This window comes from Somniosus microcephalus, chromosome 5, assembly GCF_052327205.1.
Source record: "Somniosus microcephalus isolate GS21.2 chromosome 5, FLI_Smic_1.0, whole genome shotgun sequence".
NCBI lineage: Eukaryota > Metazoa > Chordata > Chondrichthyes > Squaliformes > Somniosidae > Somniosus > Somniosus microcephalus.
Genome location: NC_140991.1, coordinates 308,011,503 through 308,033,566, shown reverse-complemented (window position 1 = coordinate 308,033,566; position 22,064 = coordinate 308,011,503). Strand labels below are relative to the sequence as shown.

The 22,064-nt window shown below is 45.5% G+C and overlaps 1 protein-coding gene across 1 annotated transcript in view; it reads left to right on the top strand.

Annotated features, from left to right (window-relative positions):
* Window positions 1-22,064, top strand: part of LOC147117871 (cadherin-12-like) — a 327,937-nt gene that overhangs the window by 226,833 nt on the left and 79,040 nt on the right. Inside the window, exon 8 of the mRNA XM_085989253.1 lies at window positions 1,958-2,094. Coding sequence (XP_085845379.1) covers window positions 1,958-2,094 — 137 coding nt within the window. The remainder of the gene's footprint in view (window positions 1-1,957; window positions 2,095-22,064) is intronic.

Sequence of the window (22,064 nt, the reverse complement as noted above, 5' to 3'; positions counted from 1 at the left end):
ATGGGATACTTGCCTTCATTAGCTGAGGCATAGAATATAAGAGCAGGGAGGTTATGATGGAGCTGTATAAAATGCTGGTAAGGCCACAGCTGGAGTACTGTGTGCAGTTCTGGTCGCCACACTATAGGAAGGATGTGATTGCTTTGGAGAGGGTGCAGAGGAGATTCACCAGGATGTTACCTAGGCTGGAGCGCTTCAGCTATGAAGAAAGACTGGACAGGCTGGGGTTGTTTTCCTTGGAGCAGAGAAGGCTGAGGGGGGACCTGATTGAGGTATACAAAATTATGAGGGGCATAGATAGGGTGGATAGAAAGGAACTTTTCACCTTAGTAGAGGGGTCAATAACAAGGGGGCATAGATTCAAGGTAAGGGGCAGGAGGTTTAGGGGGGATTTGAGGAAAAACTTTTTCACCCAGAGGGTGGTTGGAATCTGGAACTCACTGCCTGAAAGGGTGGTAGAGGCAGGAACCCTCACAACATTCAAGAAGCATTTGGCTGAGCACTTGAAATGCCATAGCATACAAGGCTACGGACCAAATGCTGGAAAATGGGATTAGATTAGACAGGACTTGATGGCTGGCGCGGACACGATGGGCCGAAGGGCCTCTTTCTGTGCTGTACAACTCTATGACTCTATGGCCTAGAAATTGGCCTGAGGTGCCCAAGCGGCGCAAAGTTCGCCTGGGCGCTGGAATTTGCACCGCGATCGCCACATTAGCGATCGCCGCAAATTCAGTTGAAGTGCCCCTAGAGGGAGACGGGGCGCGGCTCGAGGCGCTCCGCGTCCCTCTTAGGGCGCTGAAAGTGAATTTTGCAGCGCTGCGTGCCGCAGCGCCACACGCTGTGGCACAGCACGCTACGGTACTGTAGGCCTTCCTCCCACTGTTAAGGGGGAGGGGCCTGCAGCAGCGCGAGCCCCGATCGCGAGTGCCGGCAAAAGAGCCCGGCACCAAGGAGAAGTGCCGGGCTCTCGGGAAACAGCCGGCAATGCCGCGGGGGGGGGGGGACCAGAAGGCCGGGGACGGAGGTGCTGGCAGGCGGCCGCCGAAAAAGCGGCCGCCCTGCACCTCCACCTTAACTTGCGCCTCTGCCGGCGCAGCAAGGCCCCGTGAACCGGGCGCGGGTGTTCGCTACCAAATATCGCGATCGGGGCGCGAATGGGGCGCTGCGCACACCGATGACATCATCGGTGGCGGCGCAGCGCAAAAGGCTAACACCACCATTAGCGCCCCTGCTGAATATCGCGGGAGGCGCAGCCAGTGGCGCTACAGCCACTGACTGCCTCTTTAGGCGCTAACAGGTGGCGCTACTCACCCAATTTTCCCCCCAATGACTCTGTGACTCTAGAGTGCTGCGCGCAGTTCTGGTCATCACATTACAAGAAAGATGTGATTGCACTAGAGAGGGTACAGAGGAGATTTACGAGGATGTTGCCAGGATTGGAAAATTTTAGCTGTGAGAAAAGATTGAATAGGCTGGGGTTGTTTTCTTTGGAACAGAGGAGGCTGAGGGGAGACTTGATTGCAGTGTATAAAAATATGAGGGGCCTAGATAGAGTGGATAGGAAGGACCTATTTCCTTTAGCAGAGAGGTCAATAACCGGGGGGGGGCGGATAGATTTAAAGAAATTGGTAGAAGGATTAGCGGGGAGTTGAGGAGAATGCTTTCACCAAGAGGGTGATGGGGATCTGCCTGAAAGGGTGGCTGAGACAGAAACCCTAATCTCATTTAAAAAGTGCTCGGATATGCACTTGAAGTGCCGTAACCTACAGGGCTATGGACCAAGAGCTGGAAAGTGGGATTAGGCTGGTGAGCTGTTTTTCAGCCGGCACAGACACGATGGGCGGAATGGGCTCTTTCTGTGCCATACATTTTTATGATTCTATGATTCTATGTTTAACCTCATGGCGTATGCAAAAACGTTTATGCGAAAACTCTTATTTTGTTGCCAACACAGGTACTCAATTGATGAGAGCACTGACCAGGAGAGTTTATTCACCATCGATGAGGTTGATGGAACAATTGCTACCAATGATGTTCTGGACCGAGAGGAAATTTCCCAGTACAACATCTCTGTTCTAGCAACGAAAATCAGTAAGTACTACATACAGTCAGACACAAGTGGGTGAGCAAACGGACAACCAGTTTAACGGGAAATGAGGGCCCTATGAAAGTAGTGTACGTCGTACATTGAGCATCCAGCCTCAGAATAAATAAAACAACATTCCTTAAAATGTCTTCCTCCACTAAGTTGAATTTGGATATTTAAACATGGGCTAGAGTTTCCGATCTGGACGCAATCGGCCATCCGGGTGCAAATTGCGTTAAAAAAATGTGGCAGTTTTTGAAAGTGAATCATTTCTCAAGTTTCCGCTCAAACTCGTTTGCATATCGCCAAATGTAAAATCTTCCCTGAACCAGCGCAATCGAGTGCTTGTTTAGATCATAATTTTAAAAGTGCTTTTAATTTTTAGTTGATGTAGTGAAATATTTAATATAGTGTATTTGTATGTCTTTCAACATGATGCCCTATGAGTTCTGTTGACGGCAGTTGAGGCTTGTGATTAAGGAGAAAATTCAGTCGGGTAAAAGTTGGAAGAAGAGTATCAGCAATTGCCCATTGATACTTTTATCTGAATGTTAATAATTACAAACTCATTTGATTTGTGCAGTGTTTTTACTTTGTAAAGTTATTTTAAATCTCATTGAAATGTATAAAATTCTGACAGGGCTAGACAGACTGGATGCAGGGAGGATGTTTCCCCTGGCTGGGGGATCTAAAACGAGGGGTCACAGTCTCAGGATACTGGGTAGGACATTTAGGACTGAGATGAGGAGAAATTTCTTCACTCAGAGGGTGGTGAACCTGTGGAATTCTCTACCACAGAAGGCTGTGGAGTCTTAAGTCACTGAATATATTTAAGAAGGAGACAGATAGATTTCTGGACACAAAAGGCATCAAGGGCTATGGGGAGAGGGCAGGAATATGGTATTGAGATAGAGGATCAGCCATGATCATATTGAATGGCGGAGCAGGCTCGAAGGGCCGAATGGCCTACTCCCCTGCTCCTATTGTTTCTAAATGAGACTAATAGCGAGAAACTTAATCACACCTCTTATCCAGCACTTGAGTCCCATAAAGATATGTATTAATATATCCATACAGCAACAACTTGACGTTATAGATAAGAGCATAGCCAATAAGAGAATATTGCAGAACAGTCTACAAAGGAATGAGGTGGACACTGAGTAAGAAGGGGTAGGGAGGCAGCAGATATTGAACGTGTATTTGAAGAGAGAATTTTTTTTGGCGGCCTATGAACGAAGGGACAGATATAGTAAGGTGAGGTGCTTCTATAGGAGAATTTCAGAGGGCAGGGGAATGATCCACAGTCAGAGAAACGGAGGATGTGGACTGAGATACATAACTGGAGAATATTCCACTAACAGGGCAGAGTGAAGTCACAGAGTGATTTTGAATCAAGGACAGGTAGCGGCAGCACTACCTATTGCACATTTCAGCAAGTAATCTAGTAAGAAGGAAGTAATCACATTTTTATAGTCTCTTTTCACATCTCACAGGACATCCCAATGCACTTTACTGTTATGAATTGCTTGATGAAGTGCAGTTAATGTGGTTTTGTAGGTGAATGCAGAATCCAAATGTGCAAACTGCAAACTCCATGCTGGAGAAGGAGAGTTAAGCGAGAGGAAGGAAGGCAATTTATTCCTTTAAATCCAAGTAATCTAAATATGTTTATGTGACACATTATTGTTGGGTAAAACTGATGTGATGATACAGTACATATCATATCTCTGGTTCCCATATATCATTTAATCATCATATCAATATACAGCATTCATAGAAAGAAAGACTTGCATTTCTATAGCACCTTTCACGACCACCAGACATTCTCAAAGCACTTTACAGCCAATGCTGTAATGTAGGAAACACGGCAGACAATTTGCACACAGCAAGCTTCCACAAACAGCAATGTGATAATGACCAGATAATCTGTTTTAGTGATGTTGATTGCAGGATAAATATTGACCCAGGACTAACTCCCCTGCTCTTCTCTGAAATAGTGTCATGGAGAGAGTAGACAGGGCTTCGGTTCAGCACCTCACGACCCCTCTGAGAGTGCAGCACTCCCTCAGTACTGCATTGGAGTGTCAGCCTAGATTTTTGTGTTCGAGTCGCTGGAGTGGGACTTGAACCCACAACCTTCTGGCTCAGAGGCGAGAGTGCTACCCACTGAGCCACTGGCTGACACGTGCAAAGCGATTCTAAGAGCCATGAGATCCCCAATGGAGAAACAAGGGGGGAGAAATTGTTTCAGGCCCTTTTGCTGAGCACGAGGTTGGTGATGCGTTTTCACTCGGCGCACCAGAAGGTGGAGGCCCGAGACTCGTCCCACATTTGGCCTTGGGCCTCATCACCATAATTCCAGCAAGCCGCAGGATGCCAATCAGGCATCTAGAGATGTCTTGTCAGTGGGCTCCAGTGCGACGCTGGCACTCGTGCTTAGGTTGGCCCCGATACTATATCGGGAGATGTGGGCTGGCAGCACACTGAGGTAAGTTTAAAAAGCAAAAACTTACTCTTTTGTTAGCGGCTTCCGGTAGCCCCTTTAAGGTCTGCTGGTCAGGCTGCAGAAGAGCTGGAGAAATTGAGTGGAGCTTGCCTGGTGCACGGTGCGTCCAGTGCTGCCGAATTTCAGAGCGGGTTCGTAAAAGAGGCACTTGGCCCCTCATTAGCATATGCAAGGGGCATAAAGCCTGTTTGAGGTGATCGTCAAGGATGCCTAAATATCACTCAATCCCATATGGCGTTGGATGTACATCAAGGTGCAAGCCCCGTGAACTGGTGCTTTTTGCCCTTTTTTGCCTAAAAAAACAGGCGCAATAAGGGGGTCCAGTTTCGCCCCCAAGAAGCTCATAACCTCTCTCGTGCTTTTGCAAATTGGGTGAGCGCGGGTTCTCTATAGTATCTGTAGGGTTAATTAGCTTGAGGTTGAGTCTTGCACAGATTCTGCATGTTCCATTAGTAAATAGATCTGCAGAAGGTTGTTTTAAGAATTGATATATTACTGCTTTGATATTTAAAGGAGGATCTTGGAATACGAGACTCTGCCAGACATTTGGGTCGCTTAATTTTGATTAATTATATCCTCAAAGCATTAGTCACGGCATTTGTTTTGCTAACCGAATAGCATTCTCATTTAATCAGAGCGCCAGGCAATAAAAAGAATTATATAAGTCAGCTAAATTAAATAAAATTGCTCATTCCATGGACAATAAAATAATTTATGTAGATTTTGCTTCATTTATATGTATTTTTTTAATCAACTAATTTTGAGTCATTGCTAAAAATATTCCACAGGTGGGGGATGTGGAGGTGGAAGCAAGGAGAAAAGTATGGGTGTTTTTTCAAAAAAGAACAGGCCGATTCATGGCAGTCTGCTCGAATCATTCTTTCATGTCGACAGTTCATCAAGGAATTTAGAAAGAGAATTTTCATGCATGTCAAGATTCAAGATTCAAGATTCTTTATTTGCCATATGTAACTAGTACAATGGAATGCTTACTCCCCAATCACTCCCACAATAAAGCTGTGGGAGCTCACCGAGACACGTCAGCTATTTTTACAGCGCCGTGTTCAGAAAGTCAACTCTTTGGCATCCAGTGGCAGTGGGAGCACGATGTCCTCACTGTTGCCGGCTCGGCTCCACGTGCGGTGGCCTGCTTCTCCCACTCGCCCTCTGGCCACCATTCCTGGCTCCCCTCTTCCCAGTCGGACTGCGAGTCGTCGAGTCTGCTGCTGCGTCCCGATGCGCTGCGCTCCTCCGCCCGACTCGCCCAACACATCCTCCGGTCGCCGCGGCCTCCACCTCACCGTCGCCGGCTCCACGGTCCGACGGCCCAGGCCTGCTTCTCCCGCTTCCGGTCCAGCCTCTGGCCGCCATGCTCGGCTCCCCTCCTCCCAGTCGGAATCCCTTCCCGCTGAGGAGCGGCCGGCCGACGTGCCCTAGCGGGTCGACGTGGCTGCTGCTGCTTGCCGCGCTGTGCTGCCTCCGCCCGACTCGCCGAACACCTCGCTCCGGTTGTGGGAGCGAGCGGTGAGAGCAGGCCGCCCAAAGCAGGGAGAGCGCGCTTGCACCGGACCGTCTCGGGTGCCATCTTGACCATGTGGTGCCTTATCGCATTTTTGAGGACAACCGAAACCACTTCACAAAGTAGGCATTAATTTTTCAAGGAAAATATCTGTTGCTACATAGGTAAATACAGCACACCGAATACTGTAACCAGTTTTTTGCCGGTGTTGGTTGCAGGGAATTAAAAGCTAAACAGGACCAAAGGACATGCATTTAAACTATGTAAGAGTACGCATAGACTGGAGGTTAGGTGGTTCTTGTTTTCCCAGAGAGCAGTGAGCATCTGGAATGCATTGCCAGCTGCTGTGGTGGGTGTTGACTCTCTGTACGCCTTCAAGAGAGAGCTGGACCCGTCCTTGAAAAGAAACACTTGCATTTCTATAGTGCCTTTTATGACCACCGGACGTCCCAAAACACTTTACAGCCAATGAAGTACTTTTGTTAACTCCGCTGCTCTTCTTCAAAATAGTGCCATGGGATCTTTTACGTCCACCTGAGAGAGCAGATGGGGCCTCGGTTTAACATCTCATCCGATCTGAAAGATGGCACACTCCGACAGTGCAGCACTCCCTCAGCACTGCACTGGGAGTGGCAGCCTAGATTTTTGTGCTCGAGTCTCTGGAGTGGGACTTGAACCCACAACCTTCTGACTCAGAGGTGAGAGTGCTGCCCACTGAGCCACAGGCTGACTGGGGCAGAGATTGCATCACATGGCAGATAAGTGGATTAACAGTTAATGTCTGCACAGTAAAATTGATCTCCTTGACTGGTTTTGATCACCTGAGAGGTTCAAAGATACATTTTCGAGAGCTTTTTCCCTTATTGGCCGCTTTTTGCCTCTCCCAGGAGATTACATGGCTGAGGGGCGGGGAGTGGAGAGGGCTTTAGGGTGGAGGTGGCAGGGGGAGGGGGGGGTGCGGTAGGATGTGTCTAGTCATGTTGCTCCGGCCAACATGATTGCGGGGCAAGCTTGATGGACCAGCTGGCCTGTTCCTGCCAGTCATTTTCGTGTGTTCGGTTGGCACCAGGAGAGCTTCTTTGAATATTGCCACAGGATTTTTTAACATCCGTCTGAAGCAGTTGGATGTGCAAGCAGAGTCTTGACTTAAAAATTACACCTGAATATTGGTGCCGTCGACAATACAGCACTCCCACAGGACTGCACTAGAGTGTCTGCTTGGAATATGTGTACAAGTGCTTGGAGTGGGCTCAAACTCATAACCCTCTGACTCGTGAGGTGAGAGTTCAAGTGGACACAGGGGAGATCATTTGCCAGTAAATTTGCATGTTCTGGGCCAATCCAGCACCATTTGATGAAATAAATTCTAAGATGCGAGGGAAGTGAAATTGGTTTTTAGCTGTCGGGTAAATCAGGCGATAGCGAATCGACAGCCTGTTTTACATCACACCCGATTATCTTTTCCATTCGAATCAACAGGACAGTAAATTGGTGGGTGCAAGACCGGCTGCCGATTCGTTAGCGTCCAAAAATTGCCCTGCCGCCGGAGACAAATTTCACTCCTTAGCTTAGTTTCCCTACAAGAGAGGTGAAGGAAAGTCTGGGGGTCAGTCAGCGCATGCTGCTTTTGTTTACCTAAGAGATAGACGAAGTTCAGCTTATTTGCCAATGCTTTTGGTCAAGGAATGATGGGAAAATAATCTTTTGAACAGGAGGGAGGCAAGAGGCCAAGTGGGAACTATTGCATGATTGCTGTCAGTGAACATAATGAGAAAATCATTGATGCTGCTTTGGTTCTGTTGCGGTCCTGCTCCTAATATTCATCAAAACATAAGAACTTAAGAATTAGGAGCAGGAGTCGGCCATACCGTCTTTCGAGCCTGCTCCGCCATTCAATAAGACCCTGGCTGATCATTGACCTCAACTCCACTTTCCCGCCCGATCCCCATATCCCTTGATTCCCCTAGAGCCCAAAAAGCTATCGATCTCAACCTTGAATATACTCAACGACTCAGCATCCACAGCCCTTTGGGGCAGAGAATTCCAAAGATTCACAACCCTCTGAATGAAGAAATTCCTCCTCATCTCAGTCTTAAATGGCCGACCCCTTATCCTGAGGCTACGCCCCCTAGTTCTAGACTCTCCAGCCAGGGGAAACAACCTCTCAGCATCTACCCTGTCAATCCCCCTCAGAATCTTATATATTTCAATGTGATCACCTCTCACTCTACTAAACTCCAGAGAGTTTGGGCCCAATCTACTCAATCTCTTCTCATAGGACAACCCTCTCATCCCAGGGATCAATCTAGTGAACCTTTGTTGCACCGCCTCTAAGGCAAGTATAGAAACATAGAAAAATAGGAGCAGGAGTCGGCCATTCGGCCCTTCGAGCCTACTCCGCCATTCAATATGATCATGGCTGATCCTCCATCTCAATACCATATTCCTGCTCTCTCCCCATACCCCTTGATGCCTTTTGTGTCTAGAAATCTATCTGTCTCCTTCTTAAATATATTCAGTGACTTGGCCTCCACAGCCTTCTGCGGTCGAGAATTCCACAGGTTCACCACCCTGTGAGTGAAGAAATTTCTCCTCATCTCAGTCCTAAATGTCCTACCCCATATCCTGAGACTGTGACTCCTCATTCTAGACCCCCCAGCCAGGGGAAACACCCTCCCTGCATCCAGTCTGTCTAGCCCTGTCAGAATTTTATACGTTTCAATGAGATCCCCTCTCATTCTTCTAAACTCTAGTGAATACAGGCAAAGTCGACCCAATCTCTCCTCATACGACAGTCCTGCCATCCTAGGAATCAGTCTGGTGAACCTTCGCTGCACTCCCTCTATGGCAAGTATATCCTTACTTAGGTAAGGAGACCAAAACTGCACACAGTACTCCAGGTGTGGTCTCACCAAGGCCCTGTACAACTGTAGTAAGACATCCTTGCTCCTGTACTCAAATCCTCTTGCAATGAAGGGCGACATATCATTTGCCTTCCTAACTGCTTGCTGTACCTGCATGTTTGCTTTCAGTGACTGGTGTACAAGGATACCCATGTCCCTTTGTACATCAGCATTTCCCAATCTATCATCATTTAAATAATACTCTATCTTTCTGTTTTTCCTACCGAAGTGAATAACTTCACATTTATCCACATTATACTGCATCTGCCATGTCTTTGCCCACTCACTCAACTTGTCTAAATCACCTTGAAGTCTCTTTGCATCCTCCTCACAACTCACAATCCCACCTAGTTCCATGTCATCAGCAAACTTGGAAATATTACATTTGGTTCCCTCATCCAAATCATCATTGATATATATAGTGAATAGCTGGGGCCCAAGCACTGATCCCTGCGGTACCCCACTAGTCACCGCCTGCCACCCCGAAAAGACCCATTTATTCCTACTCCCTGTTTCCTTTCTCAGATAAAGAGACCATCTGGTTTTGTGTCTCTGTCCATAATCCGCACATTAACAGTTTCCTTAAGCCCTGTATTGCCTTACTTGACATTTAAGCTACTGCTTTAATGATTTGTTCATTTTCCATCATTCTGAGCAGTGACACATATGGTATGCTATCATATTTCTACTTTTTAATTTCATAACTTAGCTCGATAAGCCCGTGAGGGGGAAAGGGATAGAAGGATATGCTGATAGGGCTAGATGAAGAGGGGTGGGAGGAGGCTTGTGTGGAGTTTAAATGCCGGCATAGACCAGAAGGGCCGAATGGCCTGTTTCTGTACTGTAGACTTGATGTAATAATTTGATGCACAGCACAACATACTATATATCACAATTAGCTATCTCTTCCCTATCATGGTGTGGAATGAACCCTTACTCTTCTCAATGGAGGACATGCATTTGAAAAGACAAGTGGGTAGAAAATGTTTTTATGTTTCCAATGGGTCCTGAAAAGCGAAAGATTTCCAACAGCCAGGGGACAATGGATGCCTGATGCAGCAATAATAGGAACAGAAACTTCCAACAATGAATTATCATTCAAATGAAAGTTCATTCATAGCTCCCTTAAAAATACGACAAAATGAAATGAGGATATCATTAAATCCTTGACTTTCCAATCCTTCTAAAGGTCTCTGATTAAAAAGTGACAGGTGTTTAACATTAATCTGTATTTCTGCCGACGCCACTGTAAAACCATTCTGTAAGTCAAGCTTACCTCATTAGCATCTCCTAGCTCCTCGACCTCTACCACCGCGAAGGGCAAAAGCAGCAATTGTGAGAAAACTATCCCCTTCGAGTTCCCCTCCAAGTCACACACCATCCTATATTGGACCTATAATCGCCATTCTTTCATCGACCCTTGAATCAAAACCCTGGCATTCTCGACCTAACACCATTGTGGGATCACCACTGCCACGAGTCAAGGAGAAAGTCCCTCAACACCTTCTCAGAGCAGTTAGGAATGGACAATAAAAGCAGCATTGTCAGTGTCAAATCAAAAGTTGATATTAGAGATCCCATGGCATTATTTGAATATATTATTTGAATAACACCCCCAAGAGTAACCAAACACAATTCCAGAGTACTAATTGAGATTCACTTGCAAATAAATGTGCGACTCTGCCCACTTCCAGTCCAGGGAGCAGGAGCCACTGACATCCTTTCCTTTCCAATTTCTGTTTGACATCGCCTCTAGATATCCTGTAGAGTTGGTTCCAGAAACCTCAGTGCACTACTGCAGGAGTTCTGCATTGTCAAAGGTTCCATCTTTAGGATGATAAACCAAGACCCAGTTGAGATGGATGTAAAAAGATCCCGTAGCAAATTCAAAGAAGAGCAGGGCGCTCTCCTGGGGCCTTGTCCAATATATATTCCTTAACCAACACCATCAAGATAGATTGACTGGCTATTTCTGTCATTTGTTTTTTTTTTGTGAGAAGTACTGCGCGCAATTTGCTGTTGTATTTGCCTGCATAACAACAGTAATTACACTTCTAAAAGTAACTCATTTTGTTGTGAGCAGTTTTAGGGCATCCTGCGTCTGCAAAGAACGTTCGACAAATGCAACTGTTTTCTTCGTTCTAACAAGAGAGCCGCCTTTAAGGAGGTTCAGCCGCTCGAGAAAGATGATTAGTGATGTTTGTAAAATGGTTGCAAATAATGAGGCTGGGAGTACACTCATTGTGCTGAAACATATCAGATGCCGATTTTCCATATTACTGGGTGCAGTACTTGATAGCCTTAACATATCGCTAACGTATTGCTAGCTTAACTCACCATTGACCAGAAACTTAACTGGACCAGCCATATAAACACTGCAGCAATAAGAGCAGGTTAGAGTCTCGGTATTCTGCGGCGAGTTTCTCACCTCCTGACTGCCCAAAGCCTCTCCACCATCTACAAGGTAGAAGAAGTGTGATGGAATACTCTCCACTTGCCTGGATGAGTGCAGCTCCAACAACATTCAAGAAGCTCGACACCATCCAGGACAAAGCAGCCCGCTTGATTGGCACCCCATCCACCACCTTAAACATTCACTCCCTCCACCACCGGCGTACCGTGGCTGCAGTGTGTACCATCTACAAGATGCACTGCAGCAACTCGCCAAGGCTTCTTCGGCAGCACCTCCCAAACCCGCGACCTCTTCCACCTAGTAGGACAAGGGCAGCAGGCGCATGGGAGCACCACCACCTCCAAGTTCCCCTCCAAGTCACACATCATCCTGACTTGGAAATATATTGCCGATCCTTCATCGTCGCTGGGCCAAAATCCTGGAACTCCCTCCCTAACAGCACCACACGGACTGCAGCGGTTCAAGAAGGCGCTTCTCAAGGGCAATTAGGGATGGGCAATAAATGCTGGCCTTGCCAGTGACGCCCACATCCCATGAACGAATAAAAAAAACCTTCTCCAATGCAGCCAGCCAGCAGCCAACATGCTGGAAGCCTGTGCATCGACAGTGCCCTAGACTCATTTTGCCACCAGAACCTTTTCAAATTAGGGCTCCCCCTCGCCTCCCCTTAATGTGATTGGATCACCTAAAGGAAAAATGGTATTTTTTTTTCCTGAATTGCCCTGACCATGCACTAGGACCACCCAGGCTAACTTCTGCTCACTTTCTGGGCCTCAAAAGGCTGCTTTTCCTCTGGTGCTACAGTTGTTGCAGCCGTTCGCATATTAATAGCGTCCGAAAATCCCACCCTTCTCCTCCAAGCTCAGCACACAATCAGTACATCATGGGTTATGCCCTGGGAGCAACATTTCAGTGTTATTATCAACTTATCTTGCACTGCGGGATGAGTTCAGCTCATTTGAGCACAGGTGCATGAAGCACCTCTGAAGCAGTATCCTGGAGGGTTGTGGGGCTGGAGGAGATTACAGAGACAGGGGTGTCCCTTACAGTCAATCCAGCAATATAGGTTAACTCCAAACACGTCCATTCATCCTTCATTAGGTCTACATTCCAGCACAAAGGATCTTGCATGTGCAATACTCAGAATCAACTTATGACTCGCTCTTCCTCAGCTGGATGCGATGATTAACTGCAAAGGTGGATGTTGGAAGATTTGGGCTCCAGCCTGAAAATGTGACTCCTGCCCTCAGTACACAATCTGCAGCGGGTAGCTGAACGTAGGTACAAGCAAACAACAACAACAACTAATATTTATAAAGTGCCTTTAACGTAGTAAAATGTCCCAAGGCGCTTCACAGGAGTATTTTAAGACAAAAAATTTGACACCGAGCCACATAAGGAGAAATAGGGACAAGTGACCAAAAGCTTGGTCAAAGAGATAGGTTTTAAGGAGCGTCTTAAAGGAGGAAAGAGGGGTAACAAGGCGGAGAGGTTTAGGCAGGGAATTCCAGAGCTTAGGGCCCAGGCAACAGGAGGCACGGCCACCGATGGTTGAGCGATCATAATCAGGGATGCTCAAGAGGGCAGAATTAGAGGAGTGCAGATATCTTGGGGGGTTGTGGGGCTGGAGGAGATTACAGAGATAGGGAGGGGCGAGGACATGGAGTGATTTGAAAATAAGGATGGGAATTTTGAAAATGAGGCATTGCTTAACCGGGAGCCAATGTAGGTCAACGAGCACAGCGGGTGATGGATGAACAGGACTTGGTGCGAGTTAGGACACGGGCAGCTGAGTTTTGGATGACCTCAAGTTTACGTAGGGTGGAATGTGGGAGTCCAGCCAGGAGTGCATTGGAATAGTCAAGTCTAGAGGTAACAAAGGCATGGATGAGGGTTTCAGCAGCAGATGAGCTGAGGCAAGGGCGGAGACGGGCGATGTTACGGAGTGGAAATAGGCGGTCTTTGTTATGCTGCGGATATGTGGTCGGAAGCTCATTTCAGGGTCAAGTATGTTCACCAAGGTTGTGAACAATGTGGTTCAGCCTCAGACAGATGTTAGGGAGAGGGATGGAGTCAGTGGCGAGGGAACAGAGTTTGTGGCGGGGACCAAAAACAATGGCTTCGGTCTTCCCAATATTTAATTGGAGTAAACAAAGGATACAATGTATTCCATTCGCAAACCAAGTATTTGAGGTCCTCAGTGATTTTGCTGCTTTGATCACTTATCATCCGGGGGAGTGGGGAGGGGCTTTACAATATGAGCCAGGCAAAAGTAAGTCAGATTATTACATAACCTCATCGATCAAAAGGATCTCCACTTCAGTATTATTGAAGAATGCATGAGCTTTGGCTATGGAAGGCAAAAATACTCTAACCATCTGCACCAGGAGAAGATTAGAAAACATTTTTTTGAAAATATGACAGCCACCCATTTTAATTTAAATAATCTACTGCGGCAGTATAAGAAGATCATGCACCAATCTGGTTGGTGAGAAACATATACAGACCTAACTTGCAGCCACATGAAACATTGTACGTACTTTTATGTAGTCGCTGAAGGATAAAATAAATTATCTGCAATAAGACAGCTTGTGTTTCTCCTACAGTTATGCCAAAAAAATTCCCATTCCTGGCTCATCGCTGCCTCAGTACCTGCTCGGAAGTGTCTGTGACAAAAGCAACTAAGGGAAAAAAATGGTCTATCGTGTCCTTTAAATGTATAAAGATGTGACTTCAGCTATCTGGGCCCTAAGCTCTGGAATTCCCTCCCTAAACCTCTCCACCTCTCTATCTCTCTTTCTCCTCCTTTAAGACGCTCCTTAAAACCTATATCTTTCACCAAGCTTTTGGTCACCTTTCCGAATACCTCCTTATGTGGCTCGGTGCCAAATATTGTTTGATAACGCTCCTGTGAAGCGCCTTGGGACATCTTACTAGAAAGGCGCTGTATAAATGCAAGTTGTTGTTGTTTATGTTCCAGAAATTCGGGTCCCCGCAGGTGAGTACGCGCTGGGTACTCACGCGTAGGGCCAACGAAAGTGCCGGTTTTGTGCATGCACTGCACATGCGCGGGAAACCGGAACTTCCGTTCCCTTGAAGGAAGGGTTCACAGGTCGAACGCGTGCACCGGAGAGGCAGCGCGTATGCCTGGAACTTCCGTTTTTTTTACAGGTTTCTTCGGGAGGGTAAGTCTCCAGGAGCTACGCTTTTAAAAAGCAGTCACAAGGCCTGCTTTTAACAAGGTAAGTGGTGAAATAAGTAAAATTAAAACATTTTTTCCACAGGTTTATTACTTTTAAATACTTTAAAGAAAGGTAAGTTTATTTTTAGCCCCGTTAAAAACTGTAATTTTTTCAAAAATGTAAATTATTGTTTAAAATAGTTATTTTATGTAATTTATAGTTATTTTTAAAATGTGGTGTTTTAAAAAAAAATTATTTGAAGTTTTAGTTAGGTTTTGGTGCCGATCTCTATTCATAAATTTGACAGGTCTTCCTGTCAAATCTATGAATAGAGATTCCCTGCTATGATTGGCTCTCCGTGGCCCATGTGATCCCAGGGGACGCATCGAACTAACTGCGCCCCTGGGATACACAAGCACTGCGCGCCGGCAGTTGGAGGAGGCCCAGGATCGGAATCCCACGCGGGCCCACAGCACAACGGCCGGCGCACTAGGTAAGTGCAGGTCGGAGGCTTGCACCCACGGGAAGCCTCCGACCCGAATTTCTGGCCCAATGTTCCATTGTGACGACTGTGTAGTTCTGCCCTCCCTGAGCCAATTACTTGTGAAGGTGCACCCTTTGGTGCATATCTGGTAGCAGTCTCACCTGTGGAAGCTGCCTTATCCAGCCGGAGGTCTGGGAATGATGGGGATCGCATTCACCTGGCTGGTTTTCTCCCCTGGTGTGTAAACTGGGGCATTATGACCCCAGTTGCCAAATTATTGCCCTCCTGGCCTAGACTTCCTGCATAATGAAGGACACCCCAATATTTATGAATTAAGACAAGCTTTATGGCTTGCTCTGTGGGCTGTGGCTCCCAAATTTCTCATCGGCACATATGCATTATTGGGTGATCTATTTCTTATTGGGTCTTTCGGCTTATTTCTTTATTCGTTAAGTTGTTAACCTATGAGTATTGTGGCACAGCTCTGAACTGGTGATTCAAATTCCCAACTGGAAGGCAAATCTTAACAGGAAACTATGCTTTTGAATAGATGATTTGCAAGAACAATTCTTTTGTTAAGAATTCTAATGATGATATCTGAAAACTCACCTGAATACATCTGTAACTTAATCTAACGAAGCAAGGTGGATTATTAAGAGGGCTGGGCAATAAATGCTGGCCTTGCCAGCGACGCCCAGACCCCGTGAATGACGAATTTAAAATAATCTAAAGTGAAGAAATCCACTGGAAAACAACTAGTGAGAAACTGCTAATGGCTGATGTAAATATCCAATGTCAATCAACAGATCGAAGAACCTATATTAAAAAAAAAATGAACCAGTCAAATCAGTAGAAATGATTTTGGAAAAAAAATTCACCATTTTCCACAGTGACCAAAACTTTTTTTCCGAAATAAGATTGAAACTAAATTTAAAAAATCAAAAATTACATATTTCACAGTAACATTACATAAGAACATAAGAATTAGGAGCAGGAGATGACCTTTTGAGCCTGCTCCGCCATTCAATAAGATCATGGCTGATCTTCGACCTCAACTCCGCTTTCCTGCCTGATCCCCATATCCCTCGATTCCCCGAGAGCCCAAAAATCTATCTACCTAGCTTTGAAGTATCGATAAAATGGAGAGAATAAAAGAAGTTGCATTTATATAGCACCACTCACAAAGGATGTCCCAAAGCATTTTACAGCCAGTCAAGTACTTTTGAAGTGGAGTCACTGTTGTAATGTGGGAAACGCGGCAGCCAATTTGCGCACAGCAAGCTCCCACAAACAGCAATGTGATAATGACCAGATAATCTGTTTTTTTGTGATGTTAATTATATTTAGGCGCTAAAGAGCCTCTGAGGTAGCCAAAATGGGGTCTTGAGCTGCAACACCAGTTTAACCCGTCTTTAGCGTTCTTTGTGTCTGTATTAAAATTTTTACTTCAAAGCTAAGTTTTGCACCTGACATTGTTTCCCAGAAAAAATGAAAGAAAGACTTGCATTTCTATAGCACCTGTCATGATCTCAGAACATCCCAAAGCGCATTACAGCCAATGAAGAACTTTTAAAGCAATGACCCATGGATCTCCTTTTGGTATGCTCTCAGATCACAAGGTCCCTCTCCCGCTGATCCTAGATCCAGAGACTTGCTCCATTGTCCCCAGAAACCCGTTCCGCAGGTCTCAGAGATCCCATCCCAATCCTCCTAAAACCCGGTGTCACCCCCCAATGCATGATAAACCAGTGTCCCTGATAATACCGAATCAAATTATCGCAGATGCTGAAAGTCTGAAATAAAAACAGAAAATGCTGGAAGTACTCAGCAGGTCAGGCAGCATCCGAGGAGAGAGAAACAGAGTTAACGTTTCAGGTCGATGACCCTTTGTCAGAACTGGAAAAAGTTAGAGATGTAACAGTTTTTAAGCAAGTACAGGGGTAGGGAAAGGTTGGTGGGGAGGAGAAACACAAGGGAATATCTGTGATAGGGTAGAAGGCAGGAGAGACTAAATGACAAAAGGGATGATGATCGAGGCAAAGGTGGGTGGTAAAGGGACAAATAAAGAAACAAAAGATGGGTCTAGAGGAGCTGTAAATGGCAACAGCCTCCCTGATAATACTGCTTAGAATAACAGCCTTGTTTTTATAAAAGCTCTGACTCACTGTGCACAACATCACAGGACATTAGATAGTATTAATTAAATAGGCAGAACCTTGTGTAGTTGTTGCTGATAAGTAGAGCCAGAGGCATTATGCTAGGAATGTGAGTTTACCAGGCTTAGTTATTAACTGCCCTCAACTCTTGGCACAAGTACTGCATTGACTCATATGATTGAAACACTGAAGGAAAATAAAGCTGCCGGAATGCTGATTGCATACAAAGGGAAGGTTTAGCATCCACTTTGTTCCAAGTGTGCTGCATGCCATTATTGGTTGTAATTAGGAGCAACTGAATGAGGCCCACTTAAGACAGCCTGCAGAACATTGCAATCTCAGATGTACCATCCCAATATTATGATTTTTATCTGGAGACTTTCTGCCAGACAGTCTATTTCCAATCCCGGGTGACCGGCGCAACCACTGAAAGGATCCCTCCGTACCTTAGCCTGGTTTCTGCAATTGAGTCTGATTTTTACTGCTGGGGCCATCAGCAATTACTGCTGGTGGATTTGCTATCCCTGTGCATGCTCTCTGTGGTTGCTAGATATCTGCGGTTTATATAATGTCACCTCTCTCATTTGTGGAAGCAGATGCTAAAGCACTGCAGTTGTTTTTTCTGAGTTCAGACAATTTTACCTGTGTATTCTGTCAATCAAAGAACCAAGGACTGCGGAATGGGAGCAGATGGCATATCGATCAACATTTCTTCCCTCCGGTTAATGGTGTGTTTTGTGCAGCTCATCCATTCAAAGAGTATCTGGAGACAATTCTTAATAGGGTAGTCGGTCAGTGTAACGACTTCTTGCAAGAACCCACCCCAAACCACCCTCAATCAAAATGGCAGATTCAATGAGGTGGTGTAGTTTATGATCTGTGTTTGTAGAAGCATCCTCAAAACAAAAGCAGTCACCATTTTACTGAGTAATTAGTTTCAAATAATTATAGTTGTTCTAAGTGCCTAGTGTTGTGTATGTACCTTTAAGAGAATAACTGGTCTCAGACTGCAGTACCGGCAGTGACCACCCCTGTATAAAAGGCGCTAGAGAGCCTCTGTTGTTTAGTTTCGTTATGGACTTCCACCAGTAAAGATCAGTTTGTTTTCACTTCTGCTAGTCCGTGTCTAAATCATTCACGGACTTAACACCTAGCTTTTTTTTTAGAGCAGAATGCATAAGAAACATAAGAAACATTAGAAATAGGAGCAGGAGTAGACCATTTGGCCCTTCGAACCTGCTCCGCCATTCAATAAGATCATGGCTGATCTTCTACCTCACCTCCACTTTCCTGAACTATCCCCATATCCCTTGATTGACCTTAATATTCAAAAGTCTATCGATCTCTGTCTTGAATATACTCAATGACTGAGCCTCCACAGCCCTCTGGGGTAGAGAATTCTAAAGTTTCACCATCCTCTGAGTGAAGAAATTTCTCCTCATCTCAGTCCTAAATGGCTGACCCCTTATTCTGAGACTGTAACCTCTGGCTCTAAACTCACCAGCCAGGTGAAAACAGCCTCCCAGCATCTACCCTGTCAAGCCCTGTCAGAATTTTGTATGTTTCAATGAGATCACCTCTCATTCTTCTAAACTCTAGAGAATATAGGCCTAGTCTACTCAATCTCTCCTCATAGGACAATCCCCCCATCCCAGGAATCAGTCTGATGAACCTTTGTTGCACTCCCTCGAGGCAAGTATATCCTTCCTTAGGTAAGGAGACAAAAACTGTTCACAATACTCCAGGTGTGGTCTCACCAGGGCCCTATATAATTACAGTAAGATGTCTTTACTCTTATACTCAAATCCTCTTGTAATAAAGTCATCTTTACGAAAATTCTCCTCTGTTGAAAATGAATTTTATTTTTATGCTTATTGTCTTTTTTTGGATATCCCTTGATAATGCACAATCATTTGTCTTTAAGCTACAGTCAGACACATAAATGAAATATGTTGATGGCATCTTCCGCAGTGAAGTGGAGCAGCCGAATGAGCATAGAAGGAAAGGACTGAGGCACAGAGGACAGAATAACATCTCGTTGATCCAGGAAACAAAGGGCCTGATTTTGTTTTTAATATAAGTTATTGCAGTTATTGCCCATGACCATGGGGAGCTTTTACATAAGAACATAAGAAATAGCAGCAGGACTAGGCCATACAGCCCCTCGAGCCTGCTCCGCCATTCAGTAAGATCATGGCTGATCTTCAACCTCGACGCCACTTTCCTGCCCGATCTCCATATTCATGATGCCCCTGGATTCCCCTAGTGTTGAATATTCCCCTCTACCAAATAAATAAGCTTCTTCCTTTAGATAGTTTTCTTCTTAATTTTCAATGACTGGAGCCTAACTAAAGGGTGCACCATTGATAGTACAAATCAGAAGAGTAATTTTCAACAGTCTAGACAATGTCCCACAGCTGCAGAGAGATTAATGGCAGCAAGGCAGGATTGTTTTTTCTGCTTTTATTTATCACTGGATGGCGGCAGTATGGTCTAGTTTATGGATTATGGAAAGGTTTCAGGAGTGAGTTTCGTGGTTAAGCAGCCTGATTAAAAGCCTCAGTACACACTTAGTAGATTGTCAATCTAATGGTTTAGTAGTTGTAGTATTGGTGTCGGCCAGTGGCTCAGTGGGTCGCACTCTCTAGGTGGGCGGGGCTAGGAGTGAGCAGGTGCTGCTGGGTGCTTGATTGCTGCAGGGAGTTGGAGTGAGTTTGTAAAAAGTTGGTGGTGGGTTACTGAGGTGTTTTTTTTAGGTTTTAAGGCCTTTTTAGTCTTAAACAGCAGCGGGCCTGGAGTGCCGGGCCCCTCAGAGGACAGTGTCCCCAGGATGAATTTAATCTGAGGAGAAAATGTTGGGGGAAGGGAGAAAAAAAGGCCCAGAGATTTGGGCCGGGACCCCAGGAGGTTTGGAAAAGAAAACACGGTGGTGGTTCAGTGCGAGGATAAGGAGATACGAGCTTGGGATATTATCCAAGCGGTACATGAGGACTGCGGCGAGGGAAGCTGCTTTGCCTGCTGACCAAAGCCGAATGTTGGGTTCGAGGTGATGGTCAGTGGCCAAGAGGAGGTGGAAAGACTTTTACTGAGCTTGACAGTTGTGTGAGGTTTTTTTGCTGGGTGAGGACCGAAGAGCGAGAATGGGAATCCTGCGGAACTCACTTTTGAGATGAGGATTGCAGAAGAGTCTGGCTGAGTCTAGCGGAGTGGCAATTAATTTAATGTTCAGTTTGGCTAGATTCGTAATTGTACAAAGAAGGAATGCTCTGTTTTTTAAGGGGAGGAAAATCAATCTAAAAGAGTGTTTTAAATATAAGCTAAAAGATCATTATAAGGCTCTGTGGATGTTATATTCAGAAAGGAATTAAAAATAGTATTTTATGATCAATTTTTAAAGAACAATAGATTAATATATGTTACGGGGGACAAATTAAACTTCAGGTTTTGATGTTAATATGTGGTGGCGGAAAGGCTGTGCATATGGCGGAATGGATTTGTGTGATACAATGGAATGATCACGATGTTGTAAATGTTTTTAATGTTCAATAAATAAAATATAATTTAAAAAGTTGGTAGCACTCTCATCTCTGAGTCAGAAGGTTGTGGGTTCAAGTCCCACTCCAGAGACTTGAACACATCAAGCTAGGCTGACACTCCCAGTGCAGTGCTGAGGGAGTGCTGCACTGTCGGAGGTGCTGTCTTTCGGATGAGATATTAAACCGAGGTCCCGTCTGCCTTCTCAGGTGGATGTAAAAGATCCCATGGCACTATTTTGAAGAAGAGCAGGGGATTTATCCCCAGTGTCCTGGGCAATATGTATCCCTCAATCAACATCACTGAAACAGATTGTCTGGGCATTATCACATTGCTGTTTGTGGGAGCTTGCTGTGCACACATTGGCTGTTGCATTTCCTACATTACAAGAGTGGCTACACTTCTAAAGTACTTAATTGGCTGTCAAATGTTTTGTCTCATAATACTCCTGCGCAGCGCCTTGGGACGTTTTACTATGTTAAAGGCGCTGTATAAATATAATTTGTTGTTGTTGTAAAGTGCTTTGGGTCGTCTGGTGGTTGTGAAAGGCGCTATAAAAATGCAGTCTTTCTTTTTCTTTCAGATAGGTAGCAGGGTGAGGTAGAGCACAAGCTCTATAAAAGGTGTCATAGTCGGAGCCACTGATAGATGTTTTTTTTAATGTTCTGGAATCCTATCTAAGAAAAACAGAATTTCACTTATTTAATCATCATGAATTAGTAGGCCCTGGTCATAGGTCTTTCAGGAAGGTAGTGTCGGAGCCATCAATCTTTCCACTAGAACTCTACATAACTCATTGTCCAAGTGTATGCACGTTCAAGGTCTGTTTTTGTGTACAGGGGTGGTACATTTTCTACTGGTTGGAATCTCACAGAGTACCAAACATTTTGGGGGAAAAATTCAGTTGTTTGCACCTCCCATTAGTGCCTTAAGAGGGCGCCAATTGGGGCGCATAGCAACTAAAGGCCGGGTGTGGCGATGTTTGCGCCGCTCGCAAAATTAACTAGACATTTTGCGGTGGCGCTAAACACTACCGCCACGATCTCCTGCGCCGGCAGATCGTGACATCAGTCAAGTGCGCAATGCCGCGTTAGCGCCCCGGACCGGATATTGAGTGGCGCCCCCTGCCTTACCGCCTGCCGCTAGCAACGACAGGTTGAGGGGAGCGTTTTGCTGTCAGAAAGGGACTGGAGGAGCGCTATTTAAAGGCGACCGCTTCCTGCCTTTTCTTGTCGGTGACATTTTTGCACCACACATTCTGAGAGAGAGACTTCTGGA